The sequence below is a fragment of the Argiope bruennichi genome, chromosome 3 (assembly GCF_947563725.1).
Source record: "Argiope bruennichi chromosome 3, qqArgBrue1.1, whole genome shotgun sequence".
Lineage (NCBI taxonomy): Eukaryota > Metazoa > Arthropoda > Arachnida > Araneae > Araneidae > Argiope > Argiope bruennichi.
In genome coordinates, this window is record NC_079153.1 from 17,426,920 (window position 1) to 17,445,868 (window position 18,949).

The following is an 18,949-nucleotide window of genomic DNA, read 5'->3' on the forward strand; positions in this document are numbered from 1 at the left end:
TACAATGACATTTAAAAAAAATAATAATAACGTGTAAGCAGCATGCATCATATAAAAATAAGAAGAAATACATAACGAATAAATTTTCTTAGAAATACATAATCATCTTTTTAGAAAATAAATAGTTTTTAATCAATAATGCTTTTATTAATTTTAACTCTAATAAAACAACTTCTAATAATTTTATTTATTTAAAATTCAAATGACTTCAAATGAGAAATAGCAATTAGAAAATTTGTCTGTCAGAAATATTCAATCAGAAAAATTTGATTGAATTTAAAATCAAGTAGGAGATTTTAAACTGAATATATACATTATAAAATTTTTAAAGGCAAACTTCACATATAATGTACACATATATAAATAATTTTTCACAAATATTAAAATAATTAATTCTATGCTTTTTAAATACAGAAGTTATATTTTTGTTTTTAAATAAACACATCGGTGCTCAAAACGTTTCTATTAACTATATAAAAAAGCATAACAATATATTGAGAGCAAAATGGAATCACAATTTTCCATTACCTTGCAGATAGTGCAGAGGAAATTCAGGAAAACGCTTCACAATTCTGCCCTTGAAAAATTTACAGCCAAAATCTTCAGTTTTTGTAAAAGCTGCATATTTTGAAATTCCAATTTCATATGGAGTAAATTCTATCCAATCTGTTATGAAAAAATAATATCTGAAGAAATTAAAACATTAGTAAATATCTTGAATACCATACATTTAACAAACAAGAAAAGAAATTGATATTATAGGATAAAATTTTTACCACAGAATATTCTTTTTGAGTTATCTTTCAATACAAACTTACATTTAAGATTTCAGAAAAAATAATGATCATTTTAACTAGGTTTCAAAAATTAATTTTATTCTAAAATAAATAGGAAAAATGGAACTTTCTATATGACCAAGCAATACTAGGGTGTATGTTCACAATTTGATTCAATTTAAAATATTTTATGAAACTTAGAACTAAATTCAAGTTTTATTAATATTATACAACTAATTAATATTCTAATAATGTTAACAAAGTTTCAAAAATATTTTGGATGCTAATGATTTAGTGCAAAGAAAAAGTATGCAATGAAACCAAATACAGTGAAATTTCTCAAAACTGCCATTTCTCTCAACAGCCACTTTTGTTTATCATAAAAATCTTTTGCTCTGTAGACGAAATGTTAAAATAACTCTAAGAATGGCCACTTGAACTTCTCTGAGTAACACGGTTGACTATCAATTTAATCTCATTGAAATCCATAGATTTACCTACCTGACTTGGGAGATTTTATTAAGAAAAAAGATAGAAAAGAAGTAAAACAAAAAGTATATAAATGGTAAATTTCTTTTAAAAAAATCAAAATTAATTCTCCCTTCTCCAATATGGGGAGAAAAGTGAACTTCCCCCTTTTACTAAGATGGCCTCAGTGAATTTTCTAAATTTCACATAAAACTTTTATGCAAAAAAGGAAGCACAATTAAATTTTTGTGCCTTTCTGACACTTCCAAAAAATCTGCTAATATGGGGTTTGATTTAATTAAAACAAGATATTGTATGATATATCCACAATGTTATCCAATATTCTGAATATCGGGCAATATCGTGTAGATATTGTAACAATGTCATTGAGCATTTTGTGCTAAGAAGGGATCTTCAATAAATGGAATAATTTTTTAAGACTTTGGAAAAAACAAATAATATCACCCATTCTTCCACAGCTATTGAGGAATTTGGAAGACCAATATGCATTTTGTTCTCTAAGAATGAGAAGTCTATAGAGTGACCAATTTTACTTGGAAGGGAAGGTGGTTATAGTAGAATTTATGCATAATACTTGAAAAATTTATACATGACTAAATACCTTGAAATACTTTTGCAGAAACATTGTTTTTCACATGTAAGCAAGTATAAAGAGGTAAAGGTGCTTCACCATGATCAATCTTTTGTCTCTGCTCTGATAAACGAACTTGTTGTCTCTAATAGAAAATAAGCATCAAATTCACAAAAAATTTCAACATTTAACAGATATTTATAAAAACATTTTAAATTATATTTGCATCAGTTATGAATTTCAAAACATTTGAAAACATTATTAAAACATTTGATGCCAAAAAAATCATAATGTACTTTATTTTTTTAAAAAAAATATTGCACAACAATACCAAAGGAATTTATGATAATTTTAAAAGCTTAGCAAGGAACACATAACTGTAGCATAAATTATTTTTACATTCATATTTTATAAACATATTGAAAGAAATATATTTTATGACTACAGTAAAGACTTCAGGACATTAAAATCCTATAATTATAATGTAACCACAGAATACTAATATCCTGGGATTATAAATGACCAAAGATATTTATTGTTCTGTTTTGAAAATCCAGAGAGTTACCATAGACTGAAAGTGAAATAAACTGATAATATTTCTAATACCATAGAATATTGACATTGTTTATATTTATATGCATGCAAATGCATACAGGGATAATTTCAACCTATTTCCTTAACAAGGCAATATATATATATACTAAAAATATTAACTCATGTGTCTGTATAACTGTATAACATTCTTCAAAATTAGCTAATTTTCTTTTGATTTCACAACATTAAAAAAAGTAAATACTACGTTTAATTAATTTTAAGAATAATTGTTAAATTTTGAATGTTCAGTATAATTAACAGAAATTTTTAGTGTAACAATGGTTTCCCATTTGATTTTTTAAGAATACAAAGTATGCATACTTTTAACTATGAACAGCTATCAGGAAAGGATTGTTTCAAAAAAAGTGAGGAACTTCAGTAAACTTTACAGTTGTTTAATAACTATCCCTACAGTCTTTATGAAAAGCTTGGTGAATGAATTTATGACACCAATATTTTGTATATATCAATGTGAATATCTCAAGTATATTGGAAGAAGAGAGAGAGTGAGAGAGAGAGACTCAAGTATATAGGAAGAAGAGAGAGAGAGAGACTCAAGTATATAGGAAGAAGAGAGAGAGTGAGAGAGAGAGACTCAAGTATATTGGAATTATTTTTTAAATGCTCTTTTCAGAAAATCTTAATAGAAATAAATTCTCATGACCAAAACATAATTTTCTCAACTAAAGAATTTAAAAAAAAAAACTCATATAACTTAAAAAAAAAACTCATAAAATAAATAAATTTAAAAAAAACACATGAATTTTTAAGAGCTGCATAAAATTTAATTAAATAAAAATCTTTTATCTAAACAATTATGCAAATAATAATAACAATAAAGGTACTTCATGTTGTAATATAAATTCATAATACATAGCATACAGTATGTAAAAGATTTAAAAATATGCTAAATAGCAATGTTTGCTAATACTAAGAGGAATAAAATATTAAAATTAATAAATTTAGATAAATTTACCAAAATGTACTTACACCTTTAAGTAAAGTATCACCCAATAAATGCCCAAAGAAATCTGTGAAACTAACAGGTTGTCCATTTTTATGCTTTTGTTTTATATCTGATATGTAACGATACATGGAGCGTGGACTTAAAAGCCAAAATGGACTGTGACGAACATTTGTTTTTAATTCATCTAATAGCTCTCCAGGTTTCTTAGAAGGAAAATCAGGATGAGAATAAAGTGTTGATAAGTACCTATCAAAAAAATCATTGGTGTTAGAAATTAATTGAAGCCATAAATAAGAAATACATACTTCTCACAAATGAAAATAAAATCTATAGGAAAAGTTAATTATTATTTTTTAAATTTCTAATTAAGAACAAATATAATTAGATAATTGCAATCCAGTTTCTTTATTTTAATTTTAATACTCTTCTGCTTTGTTTATATGGAGAACATCATATTCTATAAAGTTGATTTTAAAATAAAACATTTAAAATAACCATTTATACCAAATGAATATTCAAGGAAACAATAAAATAACTTTGTAACAGAATCTGTATAACTGAATACTTGAATATAATTAAAAAATTATTATTAATAAATAAAGGAATTATAGATTTTTGATGAGCCTCAAATCTTGATGTAAACAATTTGTTTTTTAAAAAAAGAATCAGATATCTCACCAAGCAGATCCTGATAATCCAGCAACATATGTGGCACAGTCAAGTAATTTAGTATCAGCAAGAGCCTTCATAGCCCCACTAAGAGCAGTCATAGCTCGAAACCCTCCACCTGAACCAATAATACCAATTATTGGAACCTATGGGAAATATTAAGAATAGTTTAATCACATAGGTTGTTGAATATTGTAAGAAAATAAATGAAATGTTGATGGTCTAAAGAAAGCTTAATTCAAATGTTTTTAATTCCCCCCCTTGAATATTGCTATAATCAATATTTAGTTTAATATCAGAAACATATTCAATGCATATAATTAAAAAAATTCAGTAAAATATCTTTATTAATATAAAAATTAATTAGAAAAGTTCAATAACAAAATGAAAATTATTTACTATACATCTTATTTCCCACATATAAAAAAGTGTATTTGGTATTTTATTTCACTTACTTCACTATCTTTGAGTGGAGTAGTTTCAGGAAATAGAAATTGTAAAGATTGTTTCACAACATCTCTCCTTTGTCTTCTGAAGTCTTTTTCTTTATCACATAGTGATAGTCCATAACGAAGATCTGGTTTATCACTAAAAAAGAATATCTTATGACATATGCAGAAATAGACAGGTACATGAAATTAAAGTCATAAGAGCAAGATTTATTTAAGTATTTAAAGAGTCACATTATTTAGAATATTTAGGGAAAGTATAATAGACATTTGCAAGATACCTTCAATTGGAGAAAAGTCTTAAAGATAAAGTTGAAAAGAAAAATTTTTTTGTGATATTTTCAAAGTTTACTAAATATTTCCCTAATTTTATACACTTTAAAAATATATATAAAAGTTTTAGATGTTAATTTCTATTTTACTTATACTTTAGAACTGTGCTCTTGAATTTTAGATCCAGAGTCTCCAGGCGATGTAATAATCCATAAGTAAACACTTCTCCTTTTTATTATATATATAAAAAACAACAAAAAAGAAATACCATTACACACACTAAGATAATTAATAAGAATTTAAGAAGTGTTTGGAAACTTAATACTAATTTTCAATAGGTTAAAAAAGTATTCTGCCCTGAAAGGTAAACAATTAATAATCCGCATTAAGATAGGAGCATCAAAAGTGTGTGGGAGCATAGGAGTTTGACTATGATGTTTTCAAAAGACTGCATTTATTCTAGAGTATATTTGTATAATAAATTAGGTGATTCTAGAAAGAATGTCTTTTTTTAAGTGCTTTTTAGGAAAACAGATAATGATTTTTTTTTGTATGCACAAAAGTACTAAAATTATGAATAGAAGATAAATAATATGAATGCAAAGATTATTACTTATCTGTATAAATTTAACTTGGGATAAGTCTTTTATAACTTGGGATAAGTCTTTTATAACATGTTACTACTAGCTCTTATAACATATCACAACATTTGAAAAACATGCTATTAAATTTAAAATATATTAACAATATTGCATTCAATTTGGAGCATGAAAAAAAAGGTCTTTTGTACAAATAATGTAAATACAACTACTTACTCAACTTCTAAAAGTAGTTTTAAAATTATTTCTGTGACCTATATAAGAGAAAAAGGATGTTTTAGTTTATCAGCATGGAAAACCGTCATTTAAAAAGAACACAGAAAAAGTTGAATTTTCTTAACACTTACTTCATTAAATTTTACTGTAATTGAAGTTTCCTCATGGAAATTCAAATCAAGAAGTGGTATTTTTTCAACACCCAGTTTTCGGTCCACTGTATAGTTGGCATCCATTAAAGTTAATTCTGCAAAGAAAATTTTTTCAAACACATTAGTACTGTTAACTGCAAAATTTTAAGATTTCTACAATACAATAAAAAATGTATTACTCTGAAACTCCAATGTATCATCTCTTCAAATAAAAATGGTTGTATTATTTTATAACACAAGGAAAATAATTGGGAAAAAGTTCATCTATTTGTGACAGCTGCATTTCAATAAAGTGCAAATTAAGAGAAGGAATATTTTTCACAATCTAATATGTCTTATTGGGGTTATTTAACCAATGTAATAGTAGTTTAAAACTAAATGTAAAAGTGAAAGAAACTGCACTAAAATTAAATGCAGTTCTGTGGAAAATAAGTTTCTCCCCCATCTAGATGGATGCAAAAATTTGTGACGTGACATAAAACTTCATGCCCTTCTATTGTTAAATCCAAAGGTGCTCTATTAATTCATATTTTATTGGATTTTCAATTAAGCAGACTTGAAAGCTGTCCAGGACTGTAGGGTTGAAAAAGAATTGCAACACATTAAAACGTCATTAAAAACTATTTTCCTACTTGCCCAATAAATAACATTAAAAAAAATTTGAGATTGATAAAACATTAGGATAATATTAAACATTTAGTCAAATATAAATGGTCAAGTTCCAATATGTTTCATTGCATTTACTTTTTTCAGTAAAATATTTATAAACAAGAAAATTCACTCAAATAGTATTGCAAGTAAATGCAGATGCCAGAACAGTATTGAGACATAAGAGACAAATATAATTTTCATAAAGTTATTAAAAATCTAAAATGTATCATTGACAGAAAGCATGAAACCAAATTGATCATCTTGTTGAAAGAGATGCATCCTAATGTGTACTGCATAGGGTTGCAAAATATCTAAATCTGTCACCAGTCCATGGACGAAGAATTTGGCACTTGAAAAGGTGTGAACTGATAAACATATTTAATGATGATGAGGTAGTTTTCCACCGCCTCATGCTAAAAAAAATATTGCCATTTAAGAACAACCAATTTAATGCAGAGAAAACAAAAGAAAATTGCATCATAATATTTTAATATATACAAATACTGAAGGCACACACACTCAAAAAAAAGACACCAGGTAATTTTAAAAGTCAGAATGTTTTTAAAAAAAATATTAAATCCTTGTCATTATTTTATGAAGCCAACAAGAAAGAGGAATGACTATGGGCATTTTTATGGCTTGGTTAAAAAAATTTGACATCAACAATAACAAAAATAATAATAAAATAAAAGACCTATCCCTTCATGGATTAATGCACAGCACACCCATTTGATACCACTTTTGTAGCAAATGTAGAAGTTGTATTTTTTTTTTTTTTACATTCAAATAAAACAAATTTTCAACAGCCATTAAATCTCAGAATAATCCTGAATTTTAAAAGGCATTACAAGAAATATCTGGTTGACTTTCCAAAATTTTTATGATGGAAAAATATAAAAGAAAAATTATGCTCAAAAGGTGATAATCTTTCAGTCTTAGAATCTAATGAAATCAGCATCAATAAAAAAAAAAAGGAATCTCATGGCTTGATTCTCAGTATGATGATGTAAGTGACAGTGAAACAATAATTCTAAATAAAAGTTACAGGAAATATTTGAGCACACTATTTTTGATGATTATGAAAATGTGATGGGAATTTACAACTAGCATACACCAATTTGTAGATTCATTAAAATTTATCTGATAAAAATGAAGACAAAGATAATGATGAGAAGAATCTGTCTCATCTTTTCAAAATGCATTACAAATACATCAAAACATTGGCGAATTTTTTCAGATATTACATGCTGAAAAACTTTACTGCTAAAAAAATGTTTAAGGATATAAATTAAAATTATAATGGTTTAGATTGAATACAGAATCATTCAATAGAATTTTATCAAAACATTTACCGACCATAATCACATGATTCTCCCTTCATAGTTTATGATAATATGTATGAGATGAACTCCCAATATGATATACATATCTTTTGTGGCTCGCAATATCTTTATGTTGAAGTCAGAAAGGCTTGTCTCATATGTGATACTATGAGTCATGAAGGGAGAATCATGTGAGCATGGATATTTGATCATGGTCTTAAATGTATTAAATTTAAAATTTCCATTGCAAATTTTTCTACACAGATAAAATAAGAATTGATATTTCAATAAAATGTATTTTAATTTCCATTCAATACCAATAAAATAATTCAATTATGAGAACTGAATTTTTTTGTTATGTGTTCTATGATAACAATCCAGCGAAGAAAAATATTCTCTGGTTCCTCAAGAAGGATGATAAAAATATCATTAAGTGTCATTCATTTATTTAAAATGTGAATTGTTAACATATTTCAACTTTTCTTAACACTGTCTAACTACAACCAATATAATATACTTAATGGAGAATGAAATATTAAAAAGTAGATCTATGCTCAGTGTCATAGGGATTGATAAGCCAAAGAGGGCAGATGCTAGTTTGAAAGAGTACAATGAAGACAAATATTAGTATAATTAAGTCAGCTTTTGGACTTAAATGCATAGAGAGTGAGAAAAAAAATAATACCATGTGTGAAGGCCATTTATTTTTTGCTAAACCAATGCTAATAGAAGGGAGTGAAAAAATCACATGCCCTAGGTGCCATTTCTCTCTGCTACACCACTGTCTATACCATACTTATGTATTGATTAAATTAATAATTTATCTCAATATGAATTATAATTAAATGGCATGTAATTTTTATTAGAATGGTGCCTTGGAGTATTCCCTATGCTGGCATATAAAAGAGATTTTGCTGCATAAAAAAATTTGCAAATACTATAAAGGAAAAAATAATCAAATATTTTAATAAATAAGACAAAATTAAAATTAAAAAAAAAATGTAGCACAAAATTTTGCAAAAAACGCAAAACTGGATAAAGTATATACATGTATATACTTTTGGAAAAATAATAACACAATTTTTTTACCATTTTCAATAGAGGAAACTATTACATATAAAGAATAAACACAAAAAGCAATACTGGAAACTTTTAAAGATTTTAAAATGTGTCATAATATGGTACTATCCAACAATGAATTAAAAATGATAAAGAAAAAAACTTTCTTTATCATCGTCGTCACTTACCATATCTCTTTATGGTAAGTGACGACTTTGGTTGAAAGTGTGTATCACATTACAAATAGCCAAATAACAGCTGAATGATGTAGCATGTGTTTCTAAACATCTCAATCAGAAATCATAGAAGTTTAAATGTAGAGATTAATTACACAGAATATTGATAAGTACTGAAAACAACTAGATTTTTCTGAAATATATCCTTTGTTCAAATATATTAGAGTCACATTTAGAACTCTTTAATAAAGCATAATCCTCTAGTTTTTGCATTGCTGTTGAACTGAATTGTCTATGACCTTAATGTTGTCTATAGAAAGTTACCTAATTCATAGCATTTTTCAGGATCTAAAATAAATGTGAATTCTTCATTCCAAGTGGGACTAGCAGTATTATCAAAATATTTAGTCTTCTTTTTTCCATTTGGACTGCCAGGAATGTACAAAACCACATAAGGGTCTGGTTTGTCAACTAGGAAGAAAATATTCAGATATTAAAAAATGTTATTACATCACCTTAACTATTTTATCAATTATTTAGAACTAAAATATAATGGTTGAGATAAATTATCAAGTATAATAAACTTCATTATCAAATTCTATTTAGAAATCATTGATTAGTTTTTCTTAAATAACAACAGCAAAAAGAATACAAACTTTATTTATTTCACGTTAATAAAATGCAAGTTTCTATAAAGAATATAGGATATTATATCACAAAAATAGTTGCAAAATTAGATTAGTCACCTTCCAATATAAAATATATATATATTCATCAATTTACACAAGATATTTTGTATGTTATATAATAATTAAATATCCTGTTTTATATGTCTTTTGTAAGTTAACAAATAATTAACAAAGCTCTAAGGCTTATCACAAGCTGTATCCATTTGTAACACTAACAATTTTATAAGATAGTTGGCTTTAAAAAAATGTTTTAATAACACGTGTACACTAAAAAATTACAAATACATCCACATAAAAAAAAACCCTGTAATAACATATTTTTAAAAAAAATAATAATATTTATTCATTTAACATCTTATTATTAAACCTCTTATTTTGAAAAATGATTTTCTTTTGTAAATGTTGAATTTAATAATTAATTTTCCAATTGACATTTATAGAAATCTACTTACAAACTTTGAAATAAATATTTGTTGAAATATTAGTTTGATTCATGTTTTTCTAAAAAAAATTTAAAATAAAAATTGAGACAATAATTTGAAAGACGTCACTAATTTCGAACAAGTAATTCATTCAAATATTATTCATTATTGATATATAATATAAATTTGCATGCATTGCTGGATTATTTATTATGAATTTTACTATCTAAAAGGTTCATACCTAAATCTCTAACCCATCCTTTTGTTATTTTATGTGCTTCTACCACAGTCACTTTTAATATATTACATCGATCATTATGAACCTATAAAAAATATACATAAGAAACAGTTATGCAGTCAATAATATAGTGATTCTTTGGTTCATTTTAATAAAATCTCATACAGTGGAAATAAGTTAATTTGAACATTTAAAGTTATTTGAGTTTTTCGGTCATTTATTTGAATTTATTTTGATTACATTGAAGTTAAAACTAAAAATTGTAAATAACTTTTTACTGCTGATTTGCTAATGTCAAATAAATTTGTATTCGATTATTAACAAGAGCCTCAATTCATATTCTGACTATACTGCTGCTGTATAGTGTGTTCAAAAAATATAATACAAAAATTGACACCTAAAAAAAAATCCCCCCCCCCCTTTCTTTTTAAAACTAAGTTAGATGTAACAAGTAAAATAAAAATGTTCTGTATAATAATCAAACCTTTTTTTATGCAAATTATATTGTTTATTTTGAAGTTTTTATAGTGAGATTGTTGTGTTTAAAGTGTTGCTTACAATGCAATAATTAATCACTTAATAATTGAAATACTGAATTATAGATTATTAGATTTTTAATTATAATTATGATTATATTATTTATTGCAAATAATTGTCTATCTATGAGTTATGTATTAATTATTAAAATTGTTAAATATTAAAAATAAATCTTTAATGGCATTTTAGTTTAAAAATTGTCATTTTCTCTAATTGTGCTTATTTTTTCACCCAATTTTTCTTAATTTTGATAAAATTGTTATTTTTCCATATACTTTGAATTTGCCAAGTTTCACTATAATAAAAAAGGAAAAATCTAATAATACAAACTATAAAATATAGATGGAATTTCAATCTATTTACGTAATATGCAGTTATAAGAATTATATTTTTGCGTCCTGTTTATTTTTAAAAGTTATTTTTTAAGATTCAAATTTCATTTTTAGTTTACATTTCATTAAAATTAAAACAGCTGAAGTTGCAACTTAAGTCATTTATTTAGTTTCATCAATTTTTACCAAATTTATTACTTATTATGAAGTAATTATTTCTACCTTTTATAGTAAATAACTTTTGCCCTCAGTCATCCTGCAATACTTAATACAGTGTTAGATGAATATCTCTACCATTCTACAATTTTTCATCCAATTTGGTAGCATCAAGGATGTAAAAAATAAGAAATTTTACTAAACATTTCTAAAAGTTAAAAAATAATGACTTTCAGATTATTTTAAAACCATCTTAACTTGATAGTAAATTTGTTAAATTGTTCAAATTATTTTCAATTAATAGATCATCTCTTTATCATCATATCCATATAAATTATCATTAGAATAATATAACAAATTGAAGAGGTAAATTTTAATATTTCAGAAGTAATTTTAGTAAAAGAACGAATATACAAATGTTATTTAAATACCACAATTTTGCATAATTGCAAAACTTAATTATTTTCAGTATAAAAAATATGCTTCCATATTTAAAGAAAGTTAAATAATCTTTTTAATTAACATAGATATCTTACATAATTTTTTCCAATTAAATAATATACTTATTAATATTTCTGCTATTAATTTAGTCTAAATTCTAAGATATGAAAATAATAAAATCATAGTACTATAGATAATAGCCACAAGATTAATAGCAGCACTATATTTGTCATACTAATGCAAAAAGCTATAAATAATCAGATGTAAAGTAGAACTATAAATGGGAGGTTAAACAGTAAATAATTATTATAATTAGTCATTCATTTTTATTAAGTCACTTATCAGGGGTGTTTGTGGGACCCCAAAAAATCCCCTGAAACTTTTACGGACTTACTACCGGCATTTTGGAGTTTCGAGAAGGGGGAGGGGGGAATGAAAAATTACAATTATGAAGTATTGAATGACCTAATTATAAAAGTTCAATGAATTACTTTTTTTGCAAAATTAATAACCATAAATTTTCAAACATATAAATTACTACATTTTATGCAAATATTTTAAATTACCTGAATTAATTCTTTTAAAAAAAATTATCTAATTTCTGCTGCTTTTTTTTTATTTTCTAATGTTTGTGGGCTTGTCTTTCTTTTGTGGTGAACTTCATAATTGCAGGAAGGTTGACTTTTATTTTCCTCATTTACAGTTGAAGAAATTTCCTCGAGAACAGCACATGCAGAGGTAGAAGCAGTTTGCTTTTCTGCTAATGTAGAAGGTTTTTCAGAGACTTTTATAGGTGACTCATCTGAAATACATGTTTTTAAGTCCTCTTGATATGTTTTCCAACTTCTGTTCATATTCAGTAAGAGATCTTTGTGAATTGGATCAGTCATTGGATTTTTTGAGCCATATTTTTCACATGAGGTTTCTTTAGAAGCCATTAAATCATATTTAATAGTCTGCACTGCATCTAGGGAATCAATCTTAAGAGAGGTTCTATAGTCAGTGACAAGTGTATCCATTAAGTTGAATGCACTTTCCACTAATGGGCCATGGAAGCAGCTAAGGCAGGCTTTGACCAATTTAGCCAATGTAGGATACTTATAATCATTTGTGAAATCATCTTTTAAATTAAAAACTTTAAACCAATATTTATCAATTGTACACTTGACTTTATTTCCACTTTCATCAGATGTGTAGAGCATTTCTTTGGTGATATCAATATCACTCTGGTATAACCTTATTTCAGCTTCTACTTTTGACTTTTCATTATCACTAAAAATATGGGACATAAAAGATGATAATTTTTCAAAAGCTAATATTGTACTGGTTTTACCTCTGGATCTAATGCTGTAAAACTAATTAGATATGAATTTTTAAGGGGTAATTTCTGTTTCATATGCTGAAATTTCAAAGTGAAATTCTCTTGCGTACATAAATAAAAAAATATTTCAATAAGCGAAACGAAAAATTTACACGTGCATCAATAAATGAAACGAAAATTTTACACAGCGGAGAAAAAAAAGTTGCGAAGCGATCAATGACAAATAGCTAATACGGCGAAAAATCCCCCTTCTCTACTTATTGGCGCCACGCCCGGAGAGATAAGACCTTTGAACCCAGAGTCACGTGATCGCACATCTGGTCGAATGAAGTCTCTCCCTTTTTTTTCTGCCGCGCCTACTTGCCGAAAAGAATCCAGAAGAGAATGTCCGAGAACCGGGGGAATGAGTCATAACTCGCAATAAGGAAAGAACAAAAAAGAAGTTTTTTCCCCCTTTTCACGCATTATCACTGCCTTTGGAGAAAGAACGGAAAAGTTTTCACCACACACACTGACCTTGCGTTTTCTGCTTTCAAAGCAAACAAAATTACCCAGATCAAAATAAATTATTCATTATTATTCTTTCTTCCTTTTGAACGACGATCCCCGGAATTTCCGGGTATCGAAGTTCAAAATCCCCGGAATTCCGGGGTTTCCCCGGAGCACAAACACCCCTGACTTATGCCATTTTAAATTGAACTAAACCATTGATGGTGTATCTGGGAGGGAAGAGGAGACCATGAGCCTCCATATAAATTACAAATTGGCAAATTCAGACAAGAGATTCAGGTTGGGGATTGGTTCTTTGGTTTTTTGCTAATTATTATAAATATACAGATGCATCCAGTAACAATAATTTAAAAAAAAGCCTGCTGATAGGTTTCTATTAACTAAAACTATATCAAATCATCTGATTGCAATTTCAATATGAAAAATTCAAAATTTTTTTAATTAAATGATAAATTAAAGCATTTTATTAAATATTTAATCAAAAATAATTTAAATATTTAACAAACTATTATTTACTTTGAGCAAATACTGCATACCTTTGCATTTCTGTTTATTCTTTGCTACCTGAACAAACTCTCTCCCTCAGATTTGTAATGTCATCTGTTCTTATGTAACTATGCATTCAGCACAAGAAGAATTTTACTAAAACATTTTCCATTTACTTGTATCCAATCCAAATATTACTAAGGCTTCATTTCATTCATTTATCTTATGTGGAAATAATATTTAACAGATATTCAATATAACGCTCATATTATGATGATTCTTTAAAATTATTGCAACAAATCACTATGCTGGTCTTTTTTTGTTTACATGATAATGAATTTAAAGAACTAATATGAAATTGATATTATTGTAATAACATCATTAAAAATATTATTATTATAAATAATTATTTTCGGATATTTTTTCATTTTTTTTAAAGTTGTTTCCAAAATATAAAAATCTAATTGAGATTGTTGCATTTGAAAATTCTGTAACAAAAGAATAACACCTTAAAATGAAAAACTTCTATTTTCTTACTGAAGATATAGTTTGGATGGTAATAACTTAAGATTGTTTTTGCAACTTATTAACTGCTTTAATAACATTCATCAGTATTTATTTTAAAATTTTTAATGATTATGATATGTATTTAAAGAGATGAACCATTGTTGAGTATTAAACTTGACATTAGGTTTGGTTACTTTCATAAACAGTAAACTAATTTGCTATTTTTATATTGAAAAATTCAGAAAGACTGCATTAGATGAGATCTCAATTACAAATAACTATATTATATATATATATATATATATATATATATATATATATATATATATATATATATATATATATATATATTATACTGTATGATAACCATACTTTTGTACAAGAAAGTATTTTTTTATTTTTAAGTAAACATGAAACTTTAAAAAAATATTTTTTCACCCATTTTTCAGGAAATTAAGGTCTAAATTCTAGAAGATTTTGAAGAGAAAATTGCTGCTCTGTTCCAGGTGCACAAGGCCAGATTTTATTATTTATATCATTTTACTCTCACAATATAAATAAATTATTTAACTTACAGCAAAAATCATGTCATCTTGACACCTAGGTATAAGATAAATAAGCATAATAAATAGTTTCATAGAAAAAGTAAAGAAAGAAAAAAAAAATGTGAAAAACAAAGAAAAGTAATATTGAAAAAATAGGAGTAGATGCAACAGAAAATAAATCAGAGGCATGCATGTTTAAAAAAACATTTTTTTAAAAATTTACATCAGAATAAAAAAAAAAAAAAAAACAGCTAAAGATTGACGATTTAGTTAAAAAAATTTAACATTATAATTAAAAAGAATTGTAACATTGTAATATACACACATATATATGTTGCAGTTTATATAATTTCCGCTTAATAAAATTTAATAAAGAATATTTTGATATTACAATGAAGACAACTATTCCAATACATTAATTTGTTTTTTAAAAATTAACTGCCCATGTAAAATTTTTTCTTGATTATTATAATATAGGCTTAAAGAATTATAACAAATAAAATTAAAGAGATTTCAGTTTTTTGAATAAATTATTCATATATTTAAATTCAAAATATTTAAATCAGTTTTATAATATCATTATTTATGTATTGTTTATAAATTAAATATTTTATGGTCAATTATTACTAGGTCTATATTTTATGATAATGACTACCTTTTAAAAAAGTAAAACATTATCTTAAAGAGAATCAACTAATAATAGAAAATCTAATTTTTTATAACAAGAATTTTAATATTAAAATAATTTAAATTCTCAAATAGAATTTCAGACAATATATGCCGATTATATTTATGTCCTACAATAATCTACATAAGAATAACTGTGCTAGATATTTGAACAGATGCTTATATTTCAACAGGATATGAGAGAGGAAGGATGTATTCTTATCTCCCCTCTACCCAAACAGCTGTTAATATATAGCAGAAAAAAAAAAAAAAAAGGAATAAAAGAGGAAGAAAGAAGGAAGCCGAAAAAAAGGGGAAATAAGAAGGATTTTATTTTGTTGAAAAAGCAGTACAAGAAATAAAGTTTTATATATTCAAATTTTTCACTTTTTCAAGGATAAATAAAATAGTTAAAATTCAGAAATAATAAAAATATCTAAATTTTAACCTGAAATACTTGCAAGGAAGGAAGAGAAAATACTTCATTGCAATGTTTCTTATCTAAAGCCCTAGGAAGAAAGAAATCTGATACAGTGAAGAATAAAGCAGAAAACTATATATAGCATATGCATTTTTTAAATTTCAAGTAGGAATATTATCAAGGATAAAAACCGAAATGTTATATTGCACAATTAAATAAAAAAAATCTGAAAAAAAAACCTTATGTTCAAAATTATTTTTTTATTATAAAAGAAATATATATCAGAACTAGCAAAAGGAATAGTTCAATACAAATGGAATAGAATGATTAATAAAAAAAAGTAATAAGACAAGAGGTGAAAAAAACCTTTATTGATAATTCACCTCTTGGAAATGTAAAAACAGTTAATTAATAAGAGGCAGTAAAAGCTTTAGCATGTAATAAAATAACAGTCATTCTGAAAAATTAATTATTTTGATATGACTGATTATTAAATCATACCATATGGTAGAACAATATGGAATAAATCTATAAAAAAAACAGCATCTTTACTTAAATTTTTTTTAAAAATAAGTATTTTAAACAAATTATTTAGCAAAATTTATAGTAATGAATAAAATTTTATATCAATTTAAAATTACATGAGTATTGTTCAAATTTACAAATTATTAAAATAATAAAAAATAATGCAGAAGAATTAAATAATTTTTGAATAAAAAAAATGAACTTTTTATTTTCCAGAGAAAAGAAGAGGATATATATATTTATATAGATATCTAATCACAATTCTCCAATATTTATTAGTAAATTTAATATTTTATATAATCTCACATTATTATTTTTCTGTCAATTTACAGAATTTGATCTGTCCGCATTAATTCATATCATTTATTTTATTATTGAGTTTTCATACGGCGGTTTTTAATTAGCAGTAAAAAAAAACTGATTGAAATTTTTTTTAAAATTGGTAATTACTTAATTAAAAATTCAAGCAATAGAAAAAGCAATTTGCTTTAAACAATAACTTACAAATGTTCTTGAAGCGTAGATGATACTTGCTCCATGTGAAAATTAAAAAAACACTACAATAAAATTTTTAATACCTGCCTACCGTTTCTTTTCATTCAAATTGCCCAACAAACATTTCGCAGGAAGCGAAAAACCGAAAGCAAATCTTTGCTCTAGAGTGACTGCCTCTTCTTCTCTTATTACATTTGGCTGTAACGGGTATATAAATTTTAAATTTCTAATAAATTTAAATTCTGGAAAAAGAATAGACGATTTTCAAATGAAAAATTTTATTTCAACAAAAAATTTCATCAAAATTATTTTAGATAATTTTTTGTTGAATTTTAAAATATGTATAAGCCACTGTAAATCAGCCTTACATCATTATTCATTTCCAGAAATAAACAAATCGAAACGGCATTCACTTGCCTTTGAAGATTGTAAACAGTAATGCTAGCAGACTGTCATCTGTTTTATCGAAATGCGATAAATCAATAAATAATTTCAGAAATGTTTTATGTAACTCAGAATCATCACATATTCATATTCTAAGGTAATGTGCTAATATATTTAATGATTTTTTTTGTAAAATTATTTGTTTTATGTTTTATAATTGAATAATTAATCAGAATTTTCTTCTGTATATCTTTATTACGTTTCTTATTTAGATTCATAATTTGCACATTTATAAAAATATTTCCTTTTTTATGGTAAATTCTTCATGATGTATGTTTTTATTCTTTGAAAGGTTGTTTACTTGAAAAGAAAAGCAGACAGTAATAATTGACGAATCAATAGTTTTACAAGAAAAACGATAATAATTATATATTTTCTTGAAAATTTTTTTTTGATATTTAAAAAAAATTACTTTATTATTGAATTACGTCAATGTAGGTTGCTGCTTATCTCAAGTTACATGGAAGATTTTTTTTTTTATATCCATGAATTTTAAAAATCAAATTTTAGCTTTAATTTATTTTTTAAATTAAAATTCTATAATGAGAAATGTAATTACATTATTTTGATTATTATTCCATTTCAGAATCATAACAATAATTTAAAAAATTTCACTTATTTTTTGAAATATTTATTAAGAATTAGTAAAAGCATATTTTACATAGTTTTATTAATAAAATCATCATTGTGTTTTGATTTATGTATATTTTTTTTATTTATTGTATTTCTACAGTGAAGAGGCTTTATAAATTTTAAACAAGGTAGCAATAAGTATTAATTTGAGAAATCATCAATGCTATTCTGTATATAATTATTTAGAAAATACTATTATTATATGGGATTCCAATTCTAGTATTTTTACTTTTAAGAATCTAATTCTTGCTTTATATGAACAACATTTGCATAATTCAAATTTTACATATATGCTGAAAGTTTCAATTGCAGCCAATTTTAAATTTATTGAAAAGAAGTATTTATAATACATTGTGTGGTATTACTAACAGTTACTGTAACTATAATGTTGATAGATATCATTCATGAAAGCTCATATGTGATTATTACAAAGAAAAGATGATTATGTTATGAATAAACAACGGAATAACGCTTTTAATTTTAAAAGTGATATTAGTTAAATGATTAAATTATAAAATCATAGTAAAAGTCATTAACTAATAAATTATTCTGTATTTCATGTTTTTGTTTTTTTTTATAAATTTACACTAATATGAATCATATACAGAAAAATTGGAA

General features: G+C 25.1%; 2 protein-coding genes across 7 annotated transcripts in view; one reads left to right on the forward strand and one right to left on the reverse strand.

Annotated features, from left to right (window-relative positions):
• The window catches only part of LOC129964141 (cytosolic phospholipase A2-like), a 31,004-nt gene extending 13,642 nt beyond the window's left edge, over positions 1-17,362 (reverse strand). For 2 of the 3 annotated variants that reach the window (XM_056078835.1, XM_056078836.1), the window contains exons 1-11: positions 17,264-17,362; positions 16,262-16,322; positions 10,316-10,397; positions 9,288-9,434; positions 5,735-5,850; positions 5,604-5,641; positions 4,522-4,654; positions 4,076-4,212; positions 3,421-3,643; positions 1,867-1,981; positions 529-666 (exon numbers count right to left, since the gene is read on the reverse strand). In XM_056078835.1, the coding sequence (XP_055934810.1) occupies positions 529-666; positions 1,867-1,981; positions 3,421-3,643; positions 4,076-4,212; positions 4,522-4,654; positions 5,604-5,641; positions 5,735-5,850; positions 9,288-9,434; positions 10,316-10,397; positions 16,262-16,322; positions 17,264-17,298 (1,225 nt within the window). In that variant the 5' untranslated portion in view covers positions 17,299-17,362. The remainder of the gene's footprint in view (positions 1-528; positions 667-1,866; positions 1,982-3,420; positions 3,644-4,075; positions 4,213-4,521; positions 4,655-5,603; positions 5,642-5,734; positions 5,851-9,287; positions 9,435-10,315; positions 10,398-16,261; positions 16,323-17,263) is intronic. The other variant, XM_056078837.1, reaches the window with a different exon arrangement.
• A 294-nt stretch (positions 17,363-17,656) lies between these two features.
• The window catches only part of LOC129963312 (E3 ubiquitin-protein ligase LRSAM1-like), a 31,078-nt gene continuing 29,785 nt past the window's right edge, over positions 17,657-18,949 (forward strand). For all 4 annotated transcript variants that reach the window (XM_056077605.1, XM_056077608.1, XM_056077607.1 and 1 more), the window contains exon 1: positions 17,657-17,795. The gene's annotated coding sequence lies outside the window, so the exon portion shown is untranslated. The remainder of the gene's footprint in view (positions 17,796-18,949) is intronic.